This window comes from Rhinolophus sinicus, chromosome 3, assembly GCF_057876585.1.
Source record: "Rhinolophus sinicus isolate RSI-liver-muscle chromosome 3, RSI-T2T, whole genome shotgun sequence".
NCBI classification, from domain to species: Eukaryota; Metazoa; Chordata; class Mammalia; order Chiroptera; family Rhinolophidae; genus Rhinolophus; species Rhinolophus sinicus.
The window spans coordinates 181,043,467-181,056,251 of NC_142503.1; the positions used below are offsets into that span (position 1 = coordinate 181,043,467).

The 12,785-nt window shown below is 42.8% G+C and overlaps 1 protein-coding gene across 37 annotated transcripts in view; it reads left to right on the forward strand.

Annotated features, from left to right (window-relative positions):
• Nucleotides 1–12,785, forward strand: part of NRXN3 (neurexin 3) — a 1,515,532-nt gene that overhangs the window by 119,082 nt on the left and 1,383,665 nt on the right. For 31 of the 37 annotated variants that reach the window (XR_012494578.2, XR_012494579.2, XM_074327130.2 and 28 more), the window contains one exon: nt 1,672–1,701. The exons of the other annotated variants lie outside the window; for them this stretch is intronic. Coding sequence is in view for 29 of the 31 variants with exons in the window: in XM_074327130.2 (XP_074183231.2) it covers nt 1,672–1,701 (30 nt within the window). In the remaining 2 variants the exon portion in view is untranslated. The remainder of the gene's footprint in view (nt 1–1,671; nt 1,702–12,785) is intronic. 37 annotated transcript variants of the gene reach the window in all.

Below are 12,785 nucleotides of genomic sequence, written 5' to 3' on the forward strand. Positions count from 1 at the left end.
TTCAGATTACTCTCTTAGCTACTTGGCAGTATACAATACCGTATTAGCGTCCTTTCGTTTTTAACCCTCTGTGTTACTCTTAGGTATCTCCTTGGGTTGCCCTTATTCTCATTTCTTACCGCTTACAAGCCTCTTGTATATAGTCACCTACTGAATTCACACATGCATTCTGCTCCCGTTTAGCTTCTCGCATCCTCCACCTGCTTGTCCCAGACCCTCCCTCTTAGTGCCGTTGATATGGATGCTGAATGCTATGGTTTGGTCCAGGCATTTTTGAAATAGTTACTTCTGCCGAAGTCTCTCTGAGCTAAATCTGCGGCCCGTTGTTCTCTCTTCCTACTATCCTCTTCCAAGAAAAGACCAAAAATTATTATTTTTTTTTTTACCAAAACGAATCATGAGAATGACTTGTTTTGGCACAATTCCATTCCTCCATGGGTACTAATTCTAGGCCTTGAGAAATGAATGCCAGAAATGCCCATTTAAAATATGATTACAGTTGAATGAAATTTGTTTAAAAAATAGACCTTATGACATTTATGGCACATGTATCTATGTATTTAATACATCACTGATCTTTTAAAAGTCAGTTGCTTGACCCATATTTTGCCTCTGATTACTTTTCTAAATCTCTAGTAATCTCCAAAAACATTTAGAGATTTTCATACATTAGAGATTTTTCTCCTTTATTAATCCCCTATATCCCTAAATTTCATTCTGGGTAAAGGTTCCCTGGCATGATCTGGATTTTGTCAAATATCTCCAGTAGTAATAAAAGCAATGGAAGAGCAAATAACTCGTGTCGTTGGTTACTGGTTGGAAATCTTTTCTTTTAATAGATTGATCAGGGCTTACGCTTTCCTTGAAGTAATGAGCTCTGAATAATCTGGTTTGACTTCCATAAGAACATAGCCAGAGATTGTGCTGTTTGTTTATTAGGAGTGTGTGTGTCTCATCTTCTTTAACCCATTCAGTGCTGGGCTAGGCCTCCCTGATTAAAGGTGAGGGATGTTCTAGGAAAAGATGGTGGTGGAGAAGCAATGGAGGGAAGGGGTGCGGTTGTCCCCGGGCTAAGAGGAGACTGATAGGGGAAATAGTTTCAAGTCGTCTGTGCAACTCCTGCAAGCAGGCACTCATTTGGTGTGTGCAGTATCATTCGGTTTTTCTAGAAGAGACTATTGCATCTAGAATCACAACAACAAGAAGTTGGACGGTAATCTCTGGATGGTGAGATTACAACTCATTTTTCTTTTTTTCTGAATTTTCCGAAGTTGCTACAGTGACCATGTATTACTATTAAAAGTAACTTAAACAAAAGAAAGAAACCTGTTTCGCCCGGCATCTTGAGTCTCTTTCCCAACGGACCTCATCTTTAGTAGGTTTATCTCCAGTCCTACCTGTGGCATAGAACAGCAGTGGAAGCAAGTTCTCATGAAAAGGCCCAGAGCAATTCAGCAAACAGAAAAGGCTGCAGACTGGAGAGCTGGGCCTTTCCGTGCTGTTGCATGTTCCCAGGGTGTGTGTGTGTGTGTGTGTGCCCCTGCACCCCTCCTTCCACTCAAGAATTGAGAGAAGATTGCACTGCATTCCGAATTTTAACTTTGTCTTCTTTCTTTTTCCATCTCCTTCCCCTCTCCTCCTCCCCTTTCCGCCCTCTTTTCCTTCCCCAAGGCCTTTCCCACCTCATGATGAGTGAACAAGGTAGGTGCTTTTTGCTCGTGGTGACAACAGCTGCCCAACTTGCTTGCCTTCGTGCCTCTGGCTGGTTGCTCAGAGCCTCGTCGTTGCTGGCAGGCCATTTGCTGACTGCCCCTCATGTCCTGGGCCAGGCTGGCAGCAGGGCCACCCTGCAGTGGGGGGCACCTTTCCCGATGCATCGTGGTTTCCCGCCCCCACACCCCCTTGGCTTCTCCATTCTGCACCACCATTTGTCATCAGGCTGCTGGCCCTGCCGGGCTGCCTCCAAGAGGGAAGGAAGCATGAAACAAGGCATGACGGGGTGATAATGGGGGTGAATGAAGCTAATTTCAGAGCAACAGAGCGGTTAACTTCCTCCTGCTCCTCCCCGCACCCCATGCTGGGGCCTGGGGTTGGGGATGAGGAGCCTGGCTTCTCCCTGAATTTCACTCAAAGCAAAGGTTTGATTTTTGCCTTCCCCTCCGTCCCACTGCCCACTGTAATGACTTTCAGCCCCTCAAGGTGAAAGGAAGCCCTTGGGGGTTGACTGGGTTTAGTTTTGTATAAAAGCAAAAACCACCAAGAGAACATGCTAATGTCCTCATGGCAGGATTCTAACTCATTATACACCCTGAAGAAAACTGCATATAAAGATCTGTAAATTCAGCATCTGCAACCTAAAATATTCAAATATGCAGGGAATGAACTGTGCAGGAAATTCAGCTCAGCAAAGGGTGGGCTGTGAATGAAGCCTTTTTCTCCTAAATAAAAATTTTCCACATTATCAGCCTAAATCAGGACTTGAGAAGTAAGCCTACTTAAAACTGTTTTTTTTTTTTTTTTTTTTCACCACGCTGTCCAATTGCTACTATTGTGTTCCTTCTGAGCCTTGGGGTGATAGCAAGATTGGTGTCCCTGTCTTGCCCTAACACCCAAAGACTGTACTTTAATGTCTCTTGTCTGTTTCTTTTCCAAATACACACGGGAGTCAGTGCCTCTTTGGGAGAATCAAAGAAAAGGGGAAGGAGAGGTTCTTCCTCCTCCTGTTTTTCTTGATCTTTTGAAGAGGGTGGGGCAGCCCTGAGGGCACCCCCCCACACACACACACATATACCACTGCTCCCTTTAATAGGATCCCTCAGACAGTGTTGCCACAAAGGCAAGAATTATCAGGTCCAGGAACCACCCGGGGCTGAGAGAAGTTTGTTTGTGGCATCCAGGTAGCTGTGCACGTGGGCAGTTGAGGGCATCCTGAGTTGATAAGGCAGGGAAAGGAGGAAGCACACTTTTCCAATAGACGTGTATCCTCCAGACCTGAGCCAAGATCCACGATTTGGACTCCAGCTATTTCAATGAAGACACAGTCTGGTATAGAGCAGATGTCAAAGGACAGCTGGAGTGAGGCCGTCAGGTGAGTTTTCCAGTGTGACGTTGGGCTCTGGAAGAGGCTGGGATGAAGCCTCTCTATTCTTCTTGTAGGTGAAACTATCTGCCTACAAGGTGAAGTTACCTGCCAACAGCAGGTAACTATGACGTGGATATGAGTAGGGGATGCCCTGATGTCGACCTAGGGTCCAGGGAGTTTGACAGTTGAGCACAATTCTCTCAAGTGGGTGGACCCAAGCTCTATGAATTGCTGGGATTCGGTGGCCCTACTTTGATAACAACTTACACTAGAAAAAGGAGGCCTTCAAAGTCCTGATGAGGACACCCCCTTCTGCGTTCTCTCACCTGTGCTCCCAGCTGGCCTTTAGGAGTCCTCCCAGCTTTTAGAGTGGCTTGCAGGTCTGAGTGCATCGTATGGCTGATGTCATAGGACGGAGTCCAGGCAGATGGGATAGGCTGGTGGGGACTTCTTTCATCTTAATTAGGTTTAGTTTAGACCCATAATGCAGCACAGGTATTTTGGAATGTTAAATCCCAATGATAGTGGGAAAAGCATGTGGAGGACCTCTGTTGTACACCTTGCCCCCCTTTCCACCCATCACTCAGCTTGTCTTGTCACACCCGGATTGATGTGTACATGAGTAGAGCGCTCAGATGTACACATACTCTGGGGGTTAAGTCAGATATTTCCTAGAAAAGGAGTCTTTAGGCAACAAAGCAGCGACAGACATGGATATTGTGAATTCCTCTTTAGAGAGGTTTCCAAGAAAGGATGCAGAATTCTTCTGGGTGCTCAATGCCACTAAGGTTTGAAGTTGCAACTTGCAGTTTAATCTGTTTTTAAGAAGGTCCTTTACCTGAATTCCTCCTCCTCTTATGTTTTTCCATTCCCCAGTCCCTTTGCTGTTCTTGCCCTTGTAGTGATTACCTCAAAAACACCAACAACTTGACTTTCCACCAATATTTCTTTCCTTCTTATTCCTTCAACATGAAAGGAAGATTTCTGTCTGGTTCCCACTGAATGTACAACATTTGTTTTCGATGTACATCGACGTGTGTGGAAATACTTCTGTATGTTGCGTGTGTACCACCTACCCGTGTATGTTATAGTCTTGGTCCTCATGACTCATATAAATGTTGGGAAACTATAAGAGAACTTAGCTTCTCTGAGACTTCGCCTCACCAATTCTAGATTGGGTAAGTGTGTGCAGTGTGGTATACACGTGGCTATGCAGTGTGTTCGCATGCAGACTTGCTCATGATCCTAAGGTGGGGACAGACGAAACTCATGGGAAAATGCTTCGACATGAAATTGATGGAAGCAGCTTTGCTGCCTTACGGCTTGTTTACGCTTTGCATTGTGTCTTTGTTTTGTGCTGCCTTCTCAAGATATTGTATGTGTAATGCTGTTACGTTACTGTTGTGTGTTTTTATGTGTGTTACATTTCTTTGTGTGTCTGCAGTGTGCTGATGTTTTACTCTCCCTGCTCTCTCTTTCTCTCTCTCTCACCGCCTCCATGGGGGACACCATGCTTCCTCTACTTAATTGGACCTTCCACTTCATTTCTGTAGGTAGAAGTAAAGGTAGAGATGATTTTCTTTTTCTCATTATAACTGTCAATCTGCCGTCTGAACTACGCATGTGTCCATGGGGAATTGTTGATTCTTAGGAATACAGTCCAGATTGCAACCTCGTGCTTTTAACAACAACTAAAAAAAACAAATAAAAAGCCAATGCTATCATTTCCCTTCAGTGTACCTCATGTTTCATGGTCAGGGATGGTTCTGAGTTGGCCCCCTAAACCTCCCACTAAATCTAGGGTGAGCCTTATCCATGATGGGGTGCTATTTCTGGCAGGGATGGGGGACTCTGAAAGTGGTCATGCAATGTGGGGAAGATATATTTTACTTCATGCAGGATAGCCTGAGAATCCCTCCAGATAAATGTATTGCGGGAACAAGGGAGGTGTGAAATGACGTACCGATGTTTCCATTACTTGGGAGTAACCCATTTTGGGGATAACGTCAGTGAGGGAACAGTGATACATAAGGAAGGGAAGAGGATTGGAGAATTGCTCAAAATTTTATTTAATGTGAAATTTGGGGGGTGGGGTATTTGTTTTTTGCTGGTATTTTGAGGATTAGAATTTTTCTGATTGGGGGTGATGGGCGACGAATGGTGGGAGTGGGGGCGTGGAGAACATAGGACTGACAGTGCATTACATCGTAAGGTGAAAGGGGAGAACGAGATAACACTCGATTTTCACTTACAAAGTCAACCTTTTGCCAGGTAGGCTGGAAAAGAAGATGCACTGAGCAGGCGGGCTTGCTCCAATGCTCTGACGTGCCTTTCAGTGCTTCACACCTTCGGGTAGCACAGCTCACGTGTCCATTCCTAATCAAAGCTGTCAGAGACTTAAGCCTGGAGAACCTGGTTTGCCAGCTAAATTGGATTAACTGTTCAGGAGTGAAGGCAGAGGTTAATTAATAAATCATAAATATGTATCTGCATCCGGTTCTCCCCTCACCCTCCCCGACTCTAGCCCCTACCCCTGTGGAGCTAGGTGCTGTTGCTCCCTGCCAAGACTGGCTAATAACAGAAGAAGGAAATGTGAATTCTGGCGTGAGGATGTTGAAGGAACAGGGGCTGACAAGTTTCTGAAAATGCCGATTTGATGACTAGTCTGTGAACTGGCTCGTCTCATTGGAGTTCCATGCCTTTCTGAATGTTTCCAATGTTAGGTATGGTTACCTTGGGAGCAGCTCAGTCTTTTGGCTTTGGGGTTGGTTAACTGCCGTTTCCTGTGCTACTCGTCGGTGGGTTCATTCTCAGAAACGTGTCATGGGGACGCTTACCCCATTTTGAGCTTGGTACTTTTGAAAGGAGGTAGGAAAGAGGGATGAGGAAGAGGAATAACGATGGAAAGGGCTGTAACCTCCAGGGCTTGACTTACTCTACTCAACCAGAGGCTGCCAGCGAGCTCTTCATAGGCAAAGCCACCAAGCCTTGCCCAGCACCCAACCTTTCTGGAGCATGTGGCCCTGTGTCACGTGTCCCTCCTCCCATTAGTTTCTATGAGAATACGTTAGAGTCAGTGTCCCTTCCTTCTCCGCCCACTCACCCCATCTTTCTCTTTTTCTTTCCCTAATCACCTAAAACATCCCATAAGATAGATGTTTCTAGTGTGTTTAAGTTTTGCACATGGGTATCTTATTTTCTTTCTCTGGCTGCTGCTGCTAACTCGGATCGTTCCCTATGTGCCTGTCATTGTGCCGTATGCTTTCTATGCCTCATCACAAGAATCCTAGCAACCGTTTCATGAGGTAGGTGATGGCCTTAGCCTTGCTTTAGGAATAAGTAGAACAAAACTGCGAGAGTTTAGTAACTGAAGTCGGATGGCTACAAAGTGGAAATGACACCCAGAATCCGAGTCCCTAACCACGACACATACTGCCCCTTGGATTCAAGGGCGACCTCCCTGCAGGCTTCTCAGCTACCTCCCTGGCACTGACCTATCTCACGTTCCAGCCTGCCACTTTGCATTCTTGGTGACGCATGTCCCACCAGTTCAGCCACCTCGGTATGGCTAAAGGCAACCTTCTCACCATCTGGCCACAAACCAGCTTCCTGATTTTTGTAAATGGTGCCCCTATCTTCCTTGTGACCTGAACTGAAACCCAGGAAGTGCTTTCCATCCTGTACTTTTCTGTCCCCTGGTGATCAGTTGAGAGAGATGTTGAGATTCTCCTCGCGAATGTCTCTTGCCTCTCTCGTGTCAACACTCTAGCTTGGTTCCCAGGTAGCCCTTATTAGGTTATTGCCCTAGCCTGGTTAGTCTGTTCTCTTCTCTTCCAGTCTGTCCAGTAACTGAGAACTATTGAAACTCTGCTGTCCACCAAATGGAGTGTGGAATTAGCTATCTCAATTTCAAAGCCATCTCTCATATGACCCTGTTTACCTTTAATCTTCTCTCCTGTTCATCTTAGATGCAAAATCGCTGCCAAATTGGATGCCAGATAACCTTACTGGACTTCTCCTTGTCTACTAGCTTTACTCATTCTGCTTCTCTCTCCTATAACAGCCCCTTCTTCCCTTTTTCTACCCAATGCAATCATACATCGACTTCATTTCCTAGCCGATGCTGTCCTTGAATGCTCCACTCTGAGATGAGCTCGCCATGTATCTTATGTTAAACTTAGTTGGGAATTGTGCCACTCCCGTCTACTAGATTGCAAGAAGACAAACATATTTATTTGTTAATGTCCAGATGTATCTAGCATAGTAGCTCATGTGTGGAAGAGACTCAAAATCTCTAATCCTTCTTAGCCTGCTGGCAGTCATCTTCCTAAAAGTGAAAATAAAGCAAAATTAAAAGGAAATCGGATCATGTAGCTCATCTGTTCAAACGCTTTTGATGGATTCTCGTTGTATAATTGTCAATGTGCCTTCTCAGCTTCATTTTCTACAATATCATGCCCACTCAGCACCGTCGCCCCTGCCAGCGCCCCGTCTCCTTAAGTCAACCACTCTCGCTGCCTGAATCTGCATTATGGTTTCCTGACTTCTGTCTTTGGCTCAAGCTTTACCCTCTTTCTTGAATGCCCTTGGAACACCCTTCTTCCTCTTATCATCCTTTAAGGCGCAAGCCTCCCAGGTCCACCAGACTTTGTGCTTCATATAAAGTACCGATGCCAAGCTGTCTTTAATCAGATTTATTCATGTGTTTCGGTCAATACCCACCCCCTCCTTAAAGGGCAGAGGCTGTGTATTGGACATCTCTTTCACCTGCACTGCACTTAGCTTAAAGCTTTATCCAGAGTTGTCCACCAACCTCTGCCCCTTATCACTACCCTCATTACCCCAATCTACTGAGCAAAGGAGCCCCAAGGGGTCCCGGAGTAAGGCCAGATGCTGTGGCTTCAGTTCTTGCCTCACGCAGGCCTTCTCTTGATGCTGTGTGTACAAGGGACAGGGAAATGGTCCTGGATTACAACAGAATAAAAGTGGGAAAGGTCTTTGGATTTATTCTTAGGAGCTTGTCAAAAAAAGAGTGCCTCAAATGTTGTCATTCTTTAAAGCTGAGTGGTGAAGCAGTAAACTTGTAGTGGAAGTGATTGTGAAGTTAAATCTACAAAACCGAGCAGGATATTTAGGCTATACCGATAACCACCTGAGTCAGGAGACCACTGGGTGGCATTGAGCCAAAAGCAAATGTGGCTTTACCTAGAAGTGGCTGACCAAAGGAGTTAGTCAGCAATCAGCCTTGCTCAGCTTTTTTGACCTGATTTTGACAGCCTGTGTTTAAGTGTTTTGGCCTCCATCCCCCTTTGCTTGTTAATTTTGGGATTGCCCAGTCTGGGTTAGGTCACCAAATACTTTCCCTTGAAACTGGACTTGCAGTAAGTGTCCCAGAATCCAATGCCTACAGAGGCCGGGTAGGTATCACCCAGGGTAAGAAGAATCCTAGTGTAAGATACACAGTGGGGGGTGGGGGTGGGGGGCTCTGGCAAATGAGAGCAGGAATTCTGTCAAGGACCGCAGGATCCAGTCTGCTCTAGCCGATTGCTGCCATGTGAGAATGCATGCCTGGTATCATCAGACCCTCAAGATAAACCAGAAGTGGGTTTTATAACAACGTCAGATTGTGTCATCCTTCTGTCTCTGTGCATGTATACACACACCCACATGCACACACACACACACACATGATTTGGCCCACAAGTCACAAGTTTTTGACCTTTGGCTTGAGGAGAAAAGAGGAGTAAAATGTTCCTCCAAGATTTCTTGCTGAATGTCAATAGTGGGAGGTAGTCATTGGCAGCATGCTTGATTAATTTTCTCTTTGCCCAAAGCAGTGGTCAGGGCACCAAGAATCTCTCTTACCTTTGGCACTAATGCCAGGGAGTCTGATCTATGTGCTGGGTGAAGTTGGTTCTGTAGAATTGGGTGGGCATTCTTTGGGAGAGTAAGATAATGCTGAGAATGACCAGGAAGAGAGGTAACTAACACCTCCAACAACGGCATGAGTTTTAAATAGTAAGCATGGCTCGGGGCATTTAAATTCTTTTTCGTTTTGCTCTAAGGAACTCTTTATTTACTGGACAAGTTAGTGTTGACCCTACGATCTACTTTAATCCTGCAGAATTTAGAAACCCCTTCCAATTTATGTATATGTGTTTTTTCCCATGTAGATTTGACCATTGGCCTTCCAATGTCGAACTAATCAACATTGGCCAAACTGGAAAGAGATAATCAAGCTACGTGAACTTGAACATGATTTCATGTAGATCGTATTTTGCTAGTAATGACATTAAGAAAGCTGATTTGAGGAGTGGAGCCCCTTCTTGTCCCTGCTAGGACTCAAGAGCCCTGCAAATAAGTTACTGCTTTGATAGCCAACTGTTTATGCAAATTAGTAAAAGCAATGCCAGCTACTAATTATGAAAATAAACTCATCTGTGCTCTATAAATATCTAATTATAATAAAATAGGGGCAATATTACATTTCCATCTCTTGCCTCATCTGTTTCTCATCCACCACTGATTTGTCCTCTTGACAATGAGTAAAATCACTTTGTTTTTTAAAGAAGCCTGTTTTCATGCTGTTTTTTTTTTTCCTTCTAATGTTTTGAAAGTCTGCAGGGGGAAAATAGATTTATTTTAAACATAAAAAGTACAATTGCCTGATTTTAGCAACTCTGTTTTTTTGACAGTGATGTCTTTAAAATGGTGCTTTAAAAATATGAAAAGTGTTTTTTTTCTCCTTCCTTGTTTAGAAATTTTTATTGAACATCAAAGATATTTTTAGAACAGTTGTTTCTTGGAGCATTTTTTTAAATGTGTAAATGTGCACAGTAGATTTAGTAAAATGCACTGTGACCAATGGATGTTTCATGTTTCAATTAAATTCTAATTGACATAAAGGAACTATTTCTCAGATTTCTAAGCACCACGTTTATTGCGTTCTCAATTATCATCAGTTTGGATTTATTGATTATGCACAGATTTTATGTTTGTGTATATCTCTCTTTCTCTCTCATACATATGCTATTTATGATATATAGATACCATATATCACAGATAGCATATATATGAGATATATATATCACATATATATGTATATATATCATAGATATCATATACAGAGTGCCATAAAATGTATACAAATTTTAAGAAAGGAAAAAAACTGTATTAAAATTGTAATAGTCAATATATACTGATAACAAAAGATGAATACAAGTCATGTTTGACTTCTGCAATTACAAGAGGTGCTCCAAGTGGTTATACCATGAGCATAATTTTAATACAGTTTTTTCCTTTCCTAAAATGTGTATACGTTTTTTTGGCACCCTCTGTATATATATCATAAAACACTTTCTCCTTGAAGGTTATTAGCGATCTACTTGCGCAGACTTTTGCTTATCAAGCCAACTTGGTTAATCTTAGAGGCTATGTAATTTTCAACTGTAGATCTCTGTGTATAGACATATAACCTTGACTTTGACAGTACTTACAGGTAAAGGGTGTTTTGAATTAAATTGTATTATCTTTATGACACCTCTCATTTATAAAGAATTCAAAACAGTAGTGTGATGAAAAAATAAGAGAACAAGCAAAGTGCATGTCTGTCTGTGCTTAGGCTTGTATCACCATGGTCGGTTTCTCAGGTGTGCAGGGCAGTGTATGTGTATCTGGGTATAGTTCCAGTTTCTCCAAGTATATAGCTTTATACTAGTTGAGGACGTTCTCACATGTGGCTTCCATCTATTGGACCGAAAACAATGCATTCCAGGATGATGTGCACCTCAATTTAGCAGATTGTCAGCCTCACATTCCAAAGCAATGTTTATTCGGCATTCAGCAAATATCGACAGAGTCCCCGATGTGTCCGGCCAAGCCAAGCGCTAGGTTCTCAGGACACAGGGCTGACCAAGCAAATATGGGACCTGCCCTCTAACACCTTGCTGGCAATTCGCAGGAGTTTGAAAATGGCTTTCAAATGTAACAACCACCTCTCCTCCTAAAGCCATCGATAAATTGTTTTCAACTTATTAATATATATGCAGCATTAATATTAATTTTACTAGTTTATTTTAAAGGGAAACTGTCAGGTAATAATTCAGTTATTCAAATCACCCACTCTTGGAATTCTCAGAATCAGACAAGAGAATATGCTTGGTGTGTGAACACTCAGGGAATTTTTCTTTTATGTGTTCTTTTATATAGTATATGTTTATCTTTATTGAGGGATAGCACACATCGTGTAAAGTATGTAAAATCCACACTCTTAAGTGTATAGCTTAAGTATTTTTTAACCTACATACGCTCATGGGAATACGATCCAGATTGAGATGAAGAGTGCATCCGTCACCTCCATAAGTTTCTGGCATTTATTTGTTAATAAATACATTTATTCTCCTCGCTCCCTGCACAACTCTGTGTATCTGTGTAGTAATCAGCAGGCAGGCTCTGGATTGCTTTAATTTTCATTAAGTAGGATTAATTTTGTGAGAAGGAAGCATTGTGGTTTTCACTGTGTGTAAACAGAAGCAAAAGTGTTGCCCTTTGGTGGGGTATAGTTGGCCCTGTTTTTGATGATGCTCAGGTTTCCCTCTGCACAGAGAATATCTAATTGATCTTACTGGGTTTTTCTTTATTTTTTTCCTAAGGCATTTAGTGGCAAGTAGAACAGCAGAGGTAAAAAAGACCATATGCTTTGTAAAAAGCCAGACTAATAACACTTCTTGATGGATGTCTGATTTTAAAAGTGCTGCATCTTTCATTAAAATTTACATGTAAAGTAAGGGCAGGCGCGGTGACATGAAAGCTAATGCAACTTCCACATCTTGACATAATAACAATCACAAGATACTGGAGATCCCAGATGGCAGCTTGGCCTTTGCCATCCTTTTAATAAGCTACTAACTGCTAATTATTTCACTCTTTTGGGCAAGTTAATTTACTGTTGACTCTTAAAGAGATACTGCTCTTTTTTTCCCCCCACGCCACAAAAAGCACAGCCCTTTTCACCTGGAGCTGTGACAAGTGCTTCTGTGCAGGTTGGAAGCTTTCCAGCCAATTGTAAAAATGATGGCAAGTCTCCGGGTGGAAAATGTTGCTTAATAACACAATATTTTCTTGGATTTTTTTAATTTAAAAAATTTGGCTAAGGATCCTTTGTGTGTGTGTGTGTGTGTGTGTGTGTGTGTGTGTGTGTGTAAAAGCAATAGATCAATACAGGGGAGAAGATCCTGAAATTTGGAGCCCATTTAAGAGTGAAAGAACAGCTGCCTTTAAAATGGTTGCTAATTCTGACAATTAATGCTGTTTTGTGAGTGTGTGATTTTCTGTAATAGCGGTTAGCAGGGCTGATGGGGTGTAATAGCTCATTTCCTAGGCTTTATGGTAATGTAGCATACTGAAGACCAGAGTTCTGAAAGACAGCCAGGTCCCACATGTTCTGGAGCCCTTTTAAGTGAAAGCCTGTAAAACATGCTTTTTTCTGTAGTTTGACTTCCTCAGGATGATTTTATATTTTAGCACAGACACAGATTATTAACTGAGTGATGTGCAAGGCGGCTTGGATGCATCAGGAGTGTTTGGAAAAGAACCTTGTTTGCAATTAGCTGTCTGACAATCAAAATATTTACTTAAAGATAAGCTAATGAATGTGCCTTGCCAATGCCTGCAGACCCATTATTGAAATGAGAGTCAGTACTTT